The sequence below is a fragment of the Pelophylax lessonae genome (genome assembly GCF_965119305.1).
Source record: "Pelophylax lessonae genome assembly, chromosome: 3".
Taxonomy (NCBI): Eukaryota; Metazoa; Chordata; class Amphibia; order Anura; family Ranidae; genus Pelophylax; species Pelophylax lessonae.
The window spans coordinates 586,600,314-586,617,988 of record NC_138770.1 but is presented as its reverse complement, the minus strand read 5'-3'; the positions used below and the strand labels follow the sequence as shown (position 1 = coordinate 586,617,988).

Here is a 17,675-nt window from a genome sequence, read left to right as displayed (position 1 = left end):
CGAGGTAATGCTTGCAATCAGGAGGAGCGTGTTGTATGTGCCGGATACGACAATGGGGACATTAAGCTGTTTGACTTAAGAAACATGTCATTACGATGGGAGACAAACATTAGAAATGGGGTATGACTATTGTTTTTATATATTTTTAAAGAGTTGTTCAAACCCAAGCTGATATTTAAACTCCTTGTTCAAAATCTCCTAGCCAGCATTCTCCTACTGCACAGGAATTACCACAACCACCACCACCATGGAATGCTAATAATTGAACTGCATTTCTTGTCATTTGAGTGCCAAGGTCTAATTGTCATGGTTAGACCTTTTTATCTCATTCTCTTTCCTCCACAATAGTTTGTCTTGTGGCTTCCTGTAGAAGTATGATTTTACTGTGATAATCCTTCTCTTTGTTCTCAGGTCTGCTCCCTGGAATTTGATAGAAAGGACATCATTATGAATAAATTAGTTGCCACTTCCCTGGAAGGCAAATTTCATGTTTATGATCTGCGGACTCAGCACCCCACTAAGGGATTTGCGTCAGTGGTAGAAAAGGTAAAGTCCTCTCATTATTCCACATGTATTTCTCAGTACTGAGTGGGGTGGGACAGGTTTTATTCTGTTGCAGGGTCTTCATTTGTGTCTGTAGCCCTATTACTAAGCCGTTCACAGCAGCAGAGCACAACATTTAAGCCAAACATTGGTTGTCATTGACCATAGGGATTTAGAGCTGAACTATGTAACTATGGTATCAGCAGGGAGCATCGATAGTTTCAAAAAACTATTAGATGGGCACCTTAAAGATCACAACATACAGGGGTATACAATGTACGGTTAACAGCAAACAAACCCACACATCATAGGTTTAACTGGATGGACTGATGTCTTTTTTCAACCTCACTAACTATGTAATATGTAACTATGGACTCTTTTGCATAGTTACATTGGTCCAGCTGGACCAATGTAAGGCAGGCCACAGACTATGCAATTTTCTTTATTTCCACCACAGGTGGAAGGAAGGAAAATTGCTTGATTCCCTCATCAACACAGTAATTTGATGGGGGAATCCCCCCCCCCCCTGCAGCACTTTTGTATTCTGCAGGGAAAATCAGAAAGGCTGGTTGTACACAAGTTGATTTAGTGGATTGTAAATAAAATAGGTGATACTGCTGTACTACCACTGCTGGTGATGTATGTGTGTAGATAGATTCTTACAACTATGTAAACCGTGACTTATAGACGTCACTTCCGGTGTCTCGTCTTCCTCTGCTCACGCCCTATGCGTTACGTCACTAACACGTGACTTCATTAGTTGCAAGCTATGAATTTTAAATGTTTGTGATTTATTGAAATGCGTATATAGCATCCACGTTCATATTGTATTGCATGGTTTGCACATTTATATGGTCCATTTGCACTTGCTGCACTATTTGCACATCTAGATGCTTGATTGCACGTTTAATATTTTTTTATACGTATATTGGCAGCACAGCACCATTTGTTTAATCTATTGATTAATAGATTGATTGGTGTACAACCAGCATGCTCATACATGGAGTCCTTGCTGAACCACCCAAATTTCGATCCATTTATGGGTGGCTTAAGCTTGCATGTGGTGAATAAATGAAAAAGGTGCGCTGCTGTGGTATAACAACAATATTGATAATTATGTAATGTGAATTGCTACTCTCACCGTGTACAAGTACTCAAACTTGATATGATCAGTAGTTTGTTAATGGATAGTGGTGCACTATTCATGTGTGTTCACTATAAGCATAAATTAACTAAAATTAACAAAATAATAATCAAAATCTTTCCTTCGCGAGCAATATATTAATAGTGATCAGTATCAAAGTCCGTGATTTTGCATGCAGTGCCTCTTCATTATAACCAAACAAAAAAACTTTTGTAACAAAGTGCCTCTTCTTCACATACAGACAGACAGGGTGCCGTTGTGCCAAACACTTCCACCTAGGCACCTTTAAGGGCAGAGCGCGCTCACCTGCAGCACAGCAAATGTGTGCAATAAGATGTCGGAGTCCTCCACCTGAAGGACTAATCAGCTTTGCATGAAATCTTTTCCCTATGTCAGTCGACCAGCTCCATGATTATGAAAAATAGAGAAGCAAATTTGGAGGAGCTAGTGATGTCTGAATGCAATACGAGCCGGGAAGCCAGTAGGCGGGGCTCCGTCAGGCTAGATTGAATCAAGACAGCCTATAATACTGCTTTTAATGCATGTTTATACCTCCATAAATGTGAGTGTTCTGGATTACTTTTTATGTAGAATTAAACGTTTTTAAGGATTGCTGCACTATGGGATTTCCTTCTCCTATTTTTCATAATTGTGGAGCTGGTCCACTGACATAAGGAAAAGATTTCATGCAAAGTTGATTAGTCCTTCAGGTGGAGGACTCTGACATTTTATTAAAAGAAGTGTGAAGATTGGTGGTGGCGCTACCTATGAAATAAAAGCAACCGTATATAATGCCCCTTGTGACGTGAAAGGGGAAATATATTGGTAAAAATAACCCACAAATGGTGCAATATCTAAAAAATAATAATAAATCGTGGATAAAAAGTGAGAAAAGAGATTTATTCAAATCAAACAATAAATGCAGGAAAAAAATAAACTGATGGCGTGACAAAAGACCTACAACCGGAAATATGTGAGTGGTTTCCAAATAAACTATAAATGTGCCACGTACATATGTGTCAACGTAGGTGATAAAAATTATTTATGGTGAAAAAGTGGATAGGTGAAATTCCACGAGTGGCCACTAAGTGGCGCAAAATGGTTAGTACAACCTGTATGCTGATGTATGGGGATGTTCCTCTTCGTGATAAGCGAGCAGTCAGAAAGGTCAGCGGCGGGTGCCCTGAGTGCTCACATAAAAGGGAAAAATACCCCATGGTGAATAGTAGTAACACACAGTTATACAAAAGCGGCATAGTAGACTCACTCGTACAGTAGATCAGGATCAGAATAGTCGTGTTCGCCGGGAGGCTTCCGCGTTCCACGGCCGACAACCGGAAGTGACGTTTGACGTCGGAGACTCTGCCCTACGCGTTTCGTCACAATGACGTCAACTGGAGCGGCGTCAACATAGCGTACTCCCGGAATATTTATAGCCGCCCGTATCCAGGCAACGGAGGGGACGGAACAACACCGCCATCTTGCTACTCCCTCTCCGGAAGCCATATTACTCAGCCACTAGCTTCATTCTGGATGTGCAGGGGAACGGCCATACTTCATCATATCTGATCTATTTAATTAGTCCGAGTGTGCTACGAGCCTTTAGCATTCTAAAACATAACTTTATTGTGATCATATAAAAAACATGCTAAAAAAGCCCAGATTATGAAAAAATATAAAAAAGGTTAAAAACAAAAAATAAAAACAAGAGGGCCATATCTGTGTATATATCATCATAAAACATAAAAAATGTAAAGGAGAAGAAAAAATAAAAACTGAAAAATATATATGAGACATATATATATATATATAAATATATATAAAAAATTCCTCGAACCATACAGGACAGGTCTTATGCAGTCTATGTAAACAAGCAGGAAGCATAATCAAAAATAGATGTCATAATAGTGTAGCATCATAAGTGAGGATGGTTTAATACGGATAAGAACCATATCATTTAATAATAACTGTACAGAGGATTCAGGACATGGAAAAGTGTGTACATATACGTGTGTCAATGTTACTGGATGGGGAGGAAAAACACACGGAGAAAAATGCTACCAGAAAAGATGGTATATACCAATGTGTCAGTGATCAGTGATGTTGGATGAGAAGGTCAGATGACATGAGAAGAGGGGAAAAAACGAAAAGTCTGGATATATATCCAAAGGTGGGTACTAATGTGAAAGGAAAGTGTAATAAATACATTGAAAAAAATACGTGCAGTGCGGAGCATAATGCATAAAACCTAAAAGAGTAACAAAGTAAAAAGTGAAAAAGTATAAACCTTTTTTGGGTTAAAACTGATTAGCTAAAAGACCAAGAGAATATATATTATGTATAGTTTAAAAAGAAAAAAATTATAAATAAAAAGATGAATCCATATAAATATATCGAGGAGGGCATAGATGTGATATTAGGAGGAAGTCAAAGATGTGTTCAAAAAATGAGGATGAAGCACTAAAATATATGTACTTTTAGATTGTAAAAAAAGGGGAATCCCGTTGATGCTGGATGAGAAGGGTATTCAAAACATACCTGTGTGTAAAAAATTATAAGAAACAGTATGTTTTACGATTAAAAGACATTGATTAAAATCAATAAACAACTGATAGAAAGCCAAAAACCATTTTTCATCTGTAAAAACGTCTAGTTGTAAAAAAGACTGGTTTTAAAAAAGACTTTCTTTAAAAAGGACTTTATAAAAGGACTGGTTTTAAAAAAAAGTTTAAAAAATGAGTAGGGAGGATAAAAGATAAAAAATTGGATGTTTATGTATCTGTAATAAAGCAGTTCAGGTCTATGTCAGTATTTAATCCTTCGGGCCGGAGAGATCTCATCAAATAAATCCACTTGGTTTCATTACGTGAAACCATTCTGCGTTTATTACTACCTCTCCAGTCGTCTTTGATCTTGTCTATCCCATAGAATATAAGGCCCGAGGGATCCTGAGCATGTGCCTCTTTAAAGTGCCTGGAAAGAGTGTGTTTCTCAAACCCCTTTCTAATGTTTTTGACATGTTCACGTATCCTAACGTACAACTGTTGGGTAGTTCTTCCGATGTACTGTAAGTGACATGGGCACTCAGTGACATATGCCACATAGGAGCTGGTACACGTGATAGTATCTTTTATCCTAAACACCTCTCCTGTAGTGTTGGAAGTAAAGTTGGTGATCTTTCTCGGCTGCTTTTTGTTCGTTCTACACGGTAGACATTTCTTACATCTGAAAAAGCCATTAAGGCTAGTCGGAAGGGTGATCCGTTTTGGAGGGTTAATCACATTTTTCACCAATCTGTCTCTTAGAGTTGGGGCTCTTCTATATATGAAGGTAGGTTTCCTTGGTAGAATTTTCTTTAGTGTTTTGTCTGCTGCAAGAATGGGCCAGTGTTTTTTGATTATTCTCTCGACCTCTTTGTGCTGTCTATTAAAGCCGGTGATAAAGGCAAGTTCATAGTTGTTCTTCTTTTCTTTTTCATCTTTATCCCTTATGAGTTCCTCCCTGTTCATATCTCTCACTATTTCCTTAAGGTTTCTCATTTCCTTCTTGTTGTATCCCTTCTCAATAAATCTCTCTAGAAGGAGATCAGCTTGTATATCATAATCCCGGGCATTACTACAGTTCCTACGTATACGTAGCAACTGTCCCTTGGGGATATTCCCCAACCATTGAGGATGGTGACAGCTCCTCTTTGGTATGTAGCCGTTCTTATCGGTCTTTTTAAAAAATGTCTTGCTGTAAATATTTCCATCCTGTTTGAACAGCTCTAGGTCCAGATAGGATATTTTTTGTTTGTCCCAGTTCCCTGTGAACGATAATCCATATCTGTTTCCACTAATTTCGTCAAAGAAAGTCTGTAAACTTTCAGCATCCCCTCGCCAAATCAGGATAATGTCATCTATATATCTCTTATAGTATTGCAAGTTGGGTCTTTCTACACTAAACATAGTACACTGTATGAGTGAGTCTACTACGCCGCTTTTGTATAACTGTGTGTTACTACTATTCACCATGGGGTATTTTTCCTTTTATGTGAGCACTCAGGGCACCCGCCGCTGACCTTTCTGACTGCTCGCTTATCACGAAGAGGAACATCCCCATACATCAGCATACAGGTTGTACTAACCATTTTGCGCCACTTAGTGGCCACTCGTGGAATTTCACCTATCCACTTTTTCACCATAAATAATTTTTATCACCTACGTTGACACATATGTACGTGGCACATTTATAGTTTATTTGGAAACCACTCACATATTTCCGGTTGTGGGTCTTTTGTCACGCCATCAGTTTATTTTTTTCCTGCATTTATTGTTTGATTTGAATAAATCTCTGTTCTCACTTTTTATCCACGATTTATTATTATTTTTTAGATATTGCACCATTTGTGGGTTATTTTTACCAATATATTTCCCCTTTCACGTCACAAGGGGCATTATATACGGTTGCTTTTATTTCATAGGTAGCGCCACCACCAATCTTCACACTTCTTTTAACACTTGCACCTTACACTTAAGGTTTGATTGGGGCAGCTTACACCTCTATCTTTATTATCTTCCTCCCAAACATTTAGTCCGTAGCGCTGGTCATATTTCTTTATTACTGACATTTTATTGCACACGTTTGCTGTGCTGCAGGTGATCGCGCACTGCACTTAAAGGTGCCTAGGTGGAAGTTTTTGGCACAACAGCACCCTGTCTGTATATGAAGAAGAGGCACTTTGTTACAAAAGTTTTTTGTTTGGTTATAATGAAGAAGCACTGCATGCAAAATCACGGCCTTTAATACTGATCCCTATTAATATATTGCTTGTTAAGGAAAGAGTTTGATTATTGTTTTATTAATTTTAGTTAATTTATGTTTATAGTGAACACACATGAATAGCCACCACTATCCATGCACATACTATTAAGCTTGCATGTGCCATACCTGACCGATCCCCATGGAAGCTAGAAATCATTGCAATAGGCACCGCTACTACAGCGATGGCCACTAGCTTCCTGTGCCAAACAGCTGCTTAGTGAATACAGGGGGTCACTCACACCGCACAGATGCCGCTTAGAGAACACTTTACATTTTCTCAGTGAATGCAAAGTATTCTTTGGATAAGGTGAAGATTGGGACATTACTACACCTACCTTTCCACCTCCTCCAATCGGAGAACGCTTTGCATTAATTGTGAAACTGCAAGATGTTTTCTGAATGGCTCCAAGCCAATTGAGCAATTTCCTGTGTTCACTAAGCAGCAGGGCAGCCACTCAGAACAGGACCTGGCAGATAGTGGAGATCACTGTAGTAATGGTGCCTACCGAAGTGATTTCCAACTTCCAAAGGGGTTGGTCAGCTATGGCAAATACATACTTTAGTCCAAGCTGGACCAATGTAACGATCTAAAGAAAAAAAAAAAAAATCCATACCTAATCTTCAGCTTTAAGGCACAGAAATGCTGGACTACAAGCCCTGTACCGAATTCATAGTATGAATGTATGGAGAACAGACTGGTGAAGAGTACAACACCCTCTGCTTGTCACAGCCACATGGGTGATTGGAGGGAGATCTCCCAGTAGATCTGGTGGGGAATCACACCATTCAAAATAAAACTGAGAAGTATTTAGGTAGATTTCTTTTTTGACATTAACCGTTCATTTTTCAAACTAATATGTGCCAAGAAAGTATGAGGAAGAGGACTGAATGGTCTACTATTGAATTCATTTTGATGCTGTTTTTACTTTTTTACTTCGGACATAGAGGGACCAGATCAAAGGTTGAGAAATGATGTCAAAGTTGATTAGAGACATAGATGAGGACATAATTGACCTGTAGTGGAAATTCCTTCCTAACAGTACATAGAGTACATACAGTATAACAAACCTAGGAAAATACATGTTATTGAAAATAACACAAATATGTGCAAACCCCCATCACAGTACCCAGCCTCCCAATTACAGTACTCCGCTCCCCCACATTATTGTTCCCAGCCCCCTTATACAGTATTCAGTTCCCCCCACATTACTGGCCTTAGACCCCACATTATTGTTCTTAGTCCCCCCCCCCCTTCATTACAGTCCTCAGTCCCCCACATTACTGTCCTAAGACCCCCCCCCCCCAATTACAGTACTCAGTTCCCCTTGTTACTGTCTTCAGCCCCCCTCTTCACAGTACTCAGCCTTAACCCCCCCACATTACAGTACTTAGCCCCCACACACATTAGAGTAGTCCTCATAGCCGTGCTCAGCGCCTCTCCCCCTTCCCGTATTACATCTCCCCTAGCTTACGAGGACGGGAGGCACAGCAGGTCTGAATGGAGAATGGAAGCTGCAAGCTGGTGATTGGTTGTTTGGACTGCCCTTCATCTTAGCAACCAATGACTGGCTTGTTTACCTCAACGGGCTCCCGCCCTCCCTCCAGAACTGTCCTGCCTCCTGCTGTTGGCTCCGCGAAGATGAAAGCGTGACGGCTGAAAGAAGAACTGGCTTTTCTAAATGGCGCAACCACTGCGGTCCGGGTGGGAGAGTGATTGGGGCTAGACCAGGATCGCGGGCCGCCATTTAGTGATGCCTGCCCTACACCCTCCCCACCTCAGTCCCCGCTGCACTTACCTCCGTGGATTTGAAAGCCATGGTCATCTTCCCCTTCTTTCCTCAGAAAGGCTGGGATGGATCAGAGCAATTCAGAATCACTCTGATCTGTCCCAGAAGAAGACTGCAGCTTTTAAATTACCAGAGGCCTGCATCGGCTGTGTGGGCAGTGAAAGCGCATCATCCATCCAAGTGGAGTGGGGGCTGAGGTAGGGAGGGTGTGTGTTCACCTTTTCCAAGTAAATGTACACTTTAGGATTTTGTTTCAGCATTACATAACCAGTCTAGTTGGATGTGACTAATTATTACTAGCTACACAATGATGCGATAAATGAGAACCTTAACAGACAATATTCTGTGTACTTACCCCTAACCATAGTCTCAGTGAGAAACTCTGGGCAAATCGCTTCTATAAGTACACAATGAAATGACATATTTTTACTGTGCTATCTCCCAAAGATCTGTACAGCCAGATTTATGATTTACAGACAGGGAGAAGTCACAGAAGGCAGTAGTGCAGTGATCTTCATGACAAAAATTACAAAATCCTCGGCAGGCAAAACCATAAACATATGTTTTTGAGCAATGCGTTTAGCTGTGTGCCTAGAATTCCACTTTAGCTCGTCTTTAGTACAACAGGCTATAAAAAAAAAATAAAAAAATGCAGAGCTGCCGGGTCCATGCTGTTGCTGGGATACCGCAGGAACTCTGGCTTCTAACGGCTGGTTTTTAACTGAAATATAATCAATTTATCTACTAATCTTTTCAGGGTTGGATATATTTAACTCTATTCTGATTTTTCCAGGCACACAAATCTACTATTTGGCAAGTACGGCATCTGCCGCAAAACAGGGACATCTTTATGACGACAGGAGGAGCTGGGGGCCTCCATCTTTGGAAATAGTAAGAGTGTTACCTTTTCTATTCTAAGAATATTTGCACTATACACCAGAACTTGGCTGATCTAAAGGAATGTTTTGCATGATTTCATCCATTGTTCTGAAATAAGGAAAAGTCCTTGTATTTTTCAGATATGTGATAGAATGAGACATGTGAATACTTTCTGTTCTATTGTAAGCTTTCATAAGCAGGGCTCTTCTAGCCCCTTATTGAATTGCTTTGTAAGTGTATTGCATTGATTCATTCACTCCTTTCTCGGTTTAAACCAGTATGGTTTCACTGTCTCGTTTACTCCATAGAACATACTAGAAATAGCGCTGGCAGATGTAAAATTAGCTGCTGGCAAAAAATAATAATAACCTATATACTGTCTATTCCAGCCTTTCTGAACCAAATGCCCTTATATTGGCGGTCATTGAGAAGAAGTTAGCTGAATTAGTCAATAATGTCATGCTACTGGCTCTGCCAAGTGATGATGGCCCTGGGACTATGCAGGCACCATTAGATGGGAGGTCAATTAGCCACAAGTCAAGGAACCCCTAGCAACCTCTGGAGAAACCCTTGTTGAGAGCGGCGGGTTTATTCTAACAAAAATAAATATTGAGATAATATTGACTTTACAGAGATCCTACCTCTTAGTATACAATGGGGATGATTTTATTAAATTGGAGAGTGCAAAATCTAGTGCAGCTGTGCATGGTAGCCAATTAGCTTCTAACTTCAGCTGTTTAATTAAGCTTTGACAAAAAAAAACTGGAAGCTGATTGGTTTCTATACAGAGCTGCACCAGATTTTGCGCACTCCAGTTTCAGAATACCAACCCCAAATGGGTATAGTGTAGGGATAGACCGATATGGTTTTTTCTGGGCCGATACCGATGTGTTGGTCACAACGTGTCGATATTTTGTACATTTAAAGTTTTGAAAAATAAAGACAATTTTTGACACAAATCTTGTACTGAACATGTTAATTTTTGTGTAATGTTTAATGGCTGGCTGGCTGGCACCCTGTGGTGGGTGGCTGGCTGGCAGCCTGTGGGGGGTGACTGGCTGGCTGGCACTCTGTGGTGGGTGGCTGGCTGGTACAGGGCTTGTGGGCAGCTGGACGGTACAGGGCCTGTGTGTGGCTGGCTGGCTCGCTGGTACAGGGCCTGTGGGTGGGTGGCTGGCTGGCACCGGGCTGCTGTGGGTGGGTGTATGGCTGTGGTACACTCCCGCGAGACTAGTCCGGACTCCAGATGAGGCTGTCCAAGGCGAGGGAGGCGGCCTAAGAAAGCAGAATGACGTCACGAAAATATTGGTAATATCGGCCAGTTCCGGGGCCAATACCGATATATCAGGAAAAGTTGATATCGGCCCTCGGATAATCGGTCGATCCCTAGTATAGTGTGATTTAAGTAACCTATCCAAACTCTGACTAGTGACATCACCAGATCCTAGCAGTTTGGTTACATTCCTATTGGACAGGTAAGGATGAACTAACATTTGCCAACTCCAGTGATCGAGACCAGGGCAGGGCTTTAGTAGCTTAGTAGCTCTTTGCTTTATAGATGTTAAATAGATAAATAAAAAAAGTTGCTTTTTTAACCAATATCCCTAAAGCTGACCATCTTTGGTATTTGAATCCTTTTATGCCTGAGTGTGTGTAGTCACTTCCATATTTATGATTATTATTGGTTCATTCCACAAAATAGATTTCACGAAAATAAAACTGATGCACATTATAGAAATAAAGTATTTGGATGATGTTTGATTTACCGTACCACTTATATCTTTGTTTTAGACCATTTTTATTCCTGTGCCACCAGGACAAGAAGGTAACGGGGGGGTCCCCAGGACAGACAGCAATAGAAACCTTATAGAGGCCCTGCCTTTCCACATTCTAGTTTGTTAAAAAAATGTTGCTGTCTGTGTTCCTTTGAGAGATTTCTCTGAACTTCCTGCCCCATGACACTCTGTTACCAGGACAGGAAGTTAAGAAAAATGTCTCAAATTGATCTACGGTCAGGAAAAAAGTTTACAGGTTTGTTAACACCATGTCTGCTGAGCTGTGTTTTTTTGCACACTACTGGAAAATATAAAAATGTTCATTTTGTACCTGTGCTTAAACAATGGAGCTTGCATAAGTGACATTTCAAATATGGAGTTTTCTTGCCTTTTTATGTAAATTTGTTAGGGAAGTTGCAGGTTTTATTGAGGATGTAAAACATGGTGTAGAAAGATAAAGGGGATACTAAAGGGCCATACACACTATATGATTTTCTGAAGACTTTTTCCTTCAGAGTTACCTTTTCTATGTAGTACAAGGGCCTGCCAGATTGCATACAAATTGAAAGTGTTTAGGTTTGACCTCATATTATATGGTTTTGGTAAATCTAAAGGAAAAAGTCTTCAGAAAATCTTATAGTGTGTATGGCCCATAAGCAAACCAAAGACTGAAAAAAAACTGTATATCTGTTTTAAAAGGTTTCTTTTTACAAGAGTAAAATAGTGATTGACAAGAATGCTTGTTTTTTTTTTTTTTTTTTTTTTCTTCACAGTGAATACCCAGCACAGCGGACAAAAAAAGACTCGGATGGGATTGATATGGGTGTAGCAGGAACTGTCAGTCTCCTACAGAACGTTACACTATCAACACAGCCCATCTCTAGCATAGATTGGAGTCCGGATAAGAAAGGACTGTGCGTTTCCACAGCGTTTGACCAGACTATTAGAGTGCTGATTGTCACAAAGCTCAATAAACTTTAATTTCCTATTTTTGTGACAATTAAAACCCAATATTCTGGAAACCAGCAAATTTACCAAATCATTATCTCACCACTTCAGCCAGTTCTAGTCTACCTCTACCGGATGCAGTCACTATTCCTGTTCACTGAAGCGTCCTGCAGTAACATCTGATCACTGCTCCTGCCTTTTATTACCAGCTTCCCTATAGTAATTGTGTAGATTTGTCCATACAACTGTAGTGACAAAAGAATGGAAGTGGAGGCAGGAGCAGCATCAGCAGGCCTTGGAGTCCTTTGGAACTGGATGTCTCAAAAAAATAATACGAAAGACCTCCACCCACAACTGTAACTTAGGTTTGCTAGATGCGACCGCTTAGATCTAGTACCGTGACATTCTTTTTTAAATTTATTTATATATCAGTCTGCTGTTGGGGCAGTTGGCATGCTGGGAAGGCAGGATGCCAACTGCAGGCAGCCAACATGGGCACACTCAGTAGTATGTTATAAAATTCTAGGCAAGAGCCAAATAACCTGCCAGCAAATCATTGCAGTGTGTAAAGCCTCATACACACGCAACGATTTTCAGCCGACTGATCGGCCGTCTTTTGTCCAGTGTTGGTTGAAATGTGCTCTAGACTGCACACAAATTTTATCGGCCAACAAAAACCAACTTCAGAAGTGATGCCATGTTCTGGTTTACTTTCCGTGTGTTTTTTCTTCTCTGAGCATGCCCAGTCTTGCTCATCTGATTTTTGTCTGCCGAAATCTGTACTGACTGACGAAAAATCGGCCGTTCTTTTGACGGCCAACAAAAATTTTATAGCATGCACACCAGATTTTGTTCGGCCGAAAAGTCGGTTGTCGGAAGCATCATACTAACAAGCCGAAAATTGGCCGATCGGACGTTGGCCGAATATTCACGGCCAACTATCGATGCGTGTGTACGAGGCATAAGGAAACACACACAAGCAAAGGGAGGACTGACAAATTCCATGCAGATAGTGTCCTATAACCAAAAACTTGACCTGAGGACCCCAGTGCTGCAAGTGCTGACCACTAAGACACAGTTTTGTCATTTAACCACTTAAGCCCCGGAAGATTTTACCCCCATTCCGACCAGGGGGTATTTTGCGATTCGGCACTGCGTGACTTTAACGGACAATTGCGCGGTCGTGCAACGCTGTACCTAAACGAATTTGGCGTCCTTTTTTTCCCACAAACAGAGCTTTCTTTTGGTGGTATTTGATCACCTGTGCGATTTTTTGATCACGCGCTATAAACAAAAGAAGAGCGTCAATTTTGCAAAAATAGCAATATTTTTCACATTTTTTTATATGAAATTCCCCCCCCAAAAAAATGTAAAAATCAAAATTTTTTAACATTTTCGGCCAATTTGTTTTATGCTACCTATGTTTGGTAAAAAAAATCGCAAAAAGCGTATTTTGATTGGTTTGCGCAAAAGTTATCGCGTTTACTAACAAAGGGAAAGATTTTTGTCATTTTTGTTGTTTTATTTTTTAACGCGTAATGGCGGCGATCTGCGATTTTTTTTTTTTTTTGCGGTACTGCGACATTGCAGCGGACAGATCGGACCCTTGACTGACATTTTTGACACTTTTGGGGTTACCAGTGACATTTCTACAGTAATCAGTGCTATATATATATGCACTGTTACTGTAAAAATACACTGGTAGTGAAGGGGTTAACTTTATTTGGGAGGGAGGGGCTGTGTGTGTCCCTAGGGGCGTGCTTTCTACTGTGATTGGCTGTGGCTTGAGCTGTAAGGACACTGATCAACGGATCTACATAGTAGATCCATGTGATCAGTGTCTTTACAGCGAGGAGAATGACAGGTGGCTTGTTTACACAAGCTGCCTGACATTCTCCCTCTCCCCCGCCGATCGCCGAGTGGCCGGCGGACATCGGGTCCGCTGGTCACACGCGCGGGGGGGTCCGTGACCACGCAGGAGCGCGCCTCCGGCGGCGCACGCTCGCTCCCTAGACCCTCACAAGCAAGCAACGTAGCCCTACGTTAATTTGCCTGTGAGGGGCTGACCGCCGACGTAGATAGTCGTGCGGCGGTCGGCAAGTGGTTAACTGTCTTATCCCCTTTGTGCTCCTGCCTAATGCAATTCGGCTTCAATAAAGGAATGGCCTAATCCAGTACTGACAGCATTTAGTGAAGGAGATTGACTGAGTAACTCCAGAGTAATTTTTAATGTTCTCTTCTACTTGAAGAGTGCGACAATTTTTATGGCTGGGTGGAAGTCTTTGTAAAGACGCCTGTCATATTCTTACCAATCCCCTAAGTGCCAATTGTGAAGGGTCCCTGAAATTGTTTGTAACTAGAACTGTAAATGCCTCTCTTCTGCACTAATTGTGCTCTGTTTTTCCAGCCTATTATACCTGCAACGTGGACAAAATATTGTCTTGTTAAGGCCTTGTTCAAACCTGAGTGACTTTCTGCTTAAAGCTTGTAGCTCTAAAACACTCAACAAGCCATATCCCATTTATTTCAATGGCCCTTGCTTACATCTGAGGAAGATCAGTATATGTTCTTATTTTGCTGCTCAGTTTACACAATTTGTGGGTGTACATGTATATAGGGCTCGACTGGCCCCAGGCACTAGGTCGACATGGCGATGACAAGTTTTGTCCTGGCGCCTGAGCTGCTGCCCAAATGCTCCCCACACCCTGTGCAATTCCCCCCTGCTATGTATCCCGGGCTCCTCTTGGCCATCTGCAGAAACAACAAATGAAAATGGTATTAACACAAATAATGGAACCCTTAACCTATTATTTTCTTGCACAGCCTATAGAGGTATTCACTGCTAGCAATTGCTTTCTGTAACTCTCTGAGCTTTCAGCACCTGCCAACAGGTGGTTTGGTCCACTCCATTTAAGCAAACTGCTCCAGCTGCCTCAAGTTTGAAGGGTGCCTTTTCTAGATTGCACGTTTCAGCTCTTGATAGAAATCAAATCGGAGCTCATAGTAGGACACTTTTGAATAGTCCAGTTCTTAGCCATTCTTTTAGCTGTGTGTTTTGAGTCGTTGGAAGATCCGTGACCTCTGAATGAATTTTCTGACATTCTGGGAAATGTTTCACACCACAATTCCTTGATAGTCATCAGATTTATTTGTGCCCTGCACAGATTAAAGCTGCCCTGTGCCAGGCACAGCAAAGCAGCTTCAAAACATAACTAAAACCCCGTACACACGTAGCGATTGTCGGCCGTAAATATTCGGCCGCCGAACGATCGGCCGATTGTCGGCTTGTTAGTATGATGCTTCCGACAACCGACAGCGACTTTTCGGCCGAACAGAATCTGTTGTGCAGGCATTAAAATTTTTGTTGGCTAACACCAGAACGGCTGATTGTTCGCCAGTCAGTACAGAATTTGGCCGACAAACAGCAGATTTGCAAGACTGGGCATGCTCAGAAAAGAAAAAACACACGGAAAGTTAACCATCACATGACCTCACTTCTGCAGTTGGCTGTTGTTGGCCGACAAAATTCATGTGCAGTCTTTTGCAGTTTTCAGCCGACAGGACAGCACCGGACAAAAGACGGCCGATCGTTTGGCCGACATTCGAGACGTGTGTACGGGGCTTTAGCCTTCCCTGTGTTTCCCAGTAGATGGGTTCTTTTCTTTTCAAAGCTTCATTTTTTTCCATCTGTGAATATAGAGCTGATGTGACCTGCCAAAACTCTCCAGTTTTGTCTCATCTATCCAAAGAACATTCTCCCAGAAACATTGTGTCTTGTCAATATGCATGTCTGGTCTTGTTTATTTTTTCAATGGTGGAGTCCTTCCAAGTATTCTTCTTTTGAGCACACTGTCACTCAAAAAGTGAGGGATAGTGGGATTAGACACTGATGGACCTTTAACCTTGAAGTTCAGCTTGTATATCTTTGGAAGTTTTCCTTGGCCTCCTGTCTACTATTTACACTGTCCTTTTTATCAATCTGGGGCTGATCTCTTTTGTGGCCAGGTGACCCTCTCATAGACTTTCAACTTCTTAATAGTAGTAGTCGTCACAGGAACAAGTTGCTCGGAGATGGTCCTATAGCCTTTACCGTTGGTCTTTCATTTTTGTTCTGATCTCCTTGGACAACTCTATACTTTGCTTTGCTTGGTCCATTATCAGTGTGGCACACATGATGATACCAAACACCAGTGACTTTTAAGCCATTTAAATAAACTGACTGATTACAAGAATGAAGAAATGTGATGCTAATTACAGAAAACCGTGTGAAAAAAAAATCACGATGATCCCATTATTTGTAATCATTTTAAGGGGTACCAACAAATATGTTCAGACCATTCATTATAAAATGGGCAATAATTTGTGTTTTCACACTTTGTTTTACTCGGACATACCAAAGGCATGCATGAAACAATTGCTGTTACTTCAGTCACTTTTCAGGCAGAATGAAGCATTATTTCAATGAGCTGTAAGGGTACCAATGCATTTGTACACGTCTGTAGTTGCTGGTTTTAAGTTTTAAATAGCAATACCAAACATTTTAATTTTAGAAATTGGCAGTTGATCAGTTTGATGTTTTTCTGCTCTATGTATTTTGTTTTATTCGGTCTGTCAAAATCAAAGTAAAATTATATTAGTTACACATATACTGTAAAGTGATTCGGGTATGCTTTTTCTGTTACATAACTAAGCAAGTTTACATTTATGTATTCGTTATTTATTTTATCACTGGAATACAGATGAAGACCACATCTACAAAATTCAAAAAAATGATATGACCTTAGCAATCAATCAGCTTTAATCTGAAATGTAATCTAGCATAGCACTAAAAAGAAAAAACGAAAGATTGACATTGACAACACTGATATAAATACATTTAAAGTGATAGTAAAAATCACCTTGTAAAGCAGCCCATTTAGTTTAAAATAGAAATGAAAGGCAAAACATTATTGTATAGAGATAAAAAAAATTATAAATACTTTTTGTTTTTTTAATAGTGATCACATTCCCTCTGTTCTCAGCTGCTAAAGAGCTGAGTGAGAAGAAACAGCATTGCACTGGTCTTTTAAGTGAAAGGCTTTTTAAGGGGGGGGGGGTGAGGACGAGTCTGCTCATTTGAGGAGAGCAGGCGGAGTTCCCAGCACAGCCAGAAAACTGACCACCCTGTATGCGCATGCCTAATGTGGTCAGTTTTTAACCACTTCAATACCGGCCCATAGTAAATTGACGTCCTGAGTTTAAAGCTAAATACCGGTGTTATGGCAGCAGATAGCTGCCATAACCCTGGTATTTTTTTAAACTGCAGGCGATGGGCTTTCCGATAAGGGTGGTCCCAGCGGCGGATTCGCCGCGAGATCACCCTCCGGGATGGCGGAAGGGGTGCCCCCCCCCCCTCCCGCCGCGTCCCGATCCTTTTCCCCGCTTACCGGACCCGCCGGCAGCGGGGAAAACGATCGGGTCCCGGATCCTCACAGACAGGATGTCGAGTGAGGGCAAGCTTGCCCTCACTCGACTCTATTGTCTTGGAGGACCGGAGCGACGGCAAACATCGTTGCCGAGCAACCGGCTTAAAGGTCCCTTTTTTTTTTTGTCATTTTTTTTTTTTTTCCTTTCCATCTTTATTAGTGTACTTGTGAGATCTGAGGACTTTTTGACCCCAGATCTCACAAAAAAGAGGTCCTGTCATGCCTATTTCTATTACAAGGAATGTAAACATTCCTTGTATTAGAAATAAAAATTATCAATTTTTTTTTTTTTAAAAAAAACGGTGTAAAAATAATAAATAAAATAAATAGT

General features: G+C 41.0%; 1 protein-coding gene across 1 annotated transcript in view; it reads left to right on the top strand.

Moving 5' to 3' along the window:
* Window positions 1-12,229, top strand: part of DNAAF10 (dynein axonemal assembly factor 10) — a 35,080-nt gene extending 22,851 nt beyond the window's left edge. Inside the window, exons 5-8 of the mRNA XM_082251424.1 lie at window positions 5-120; window positions 412-546; window positions 9,071-9,168; window positions 11,705-12,229. Coding sequence (XP_082107550.1) covers window positions 5-120; window positions 412-546; window positions 9,071-9,168; window positions 11,705-11,912 — 557 coding nt within the window. The 3' untranslated portion in view covers window positions 11,913-12,229. The remainder of the gene's footprint in view (window positions 1-4; window positions 121-411; window positions 547-9,070; window positions 9,169-11,704) is intronic.
* The last annotated feature ends 5,446 nt before the right edge of the window (window positions 12,230-17,675 follow it).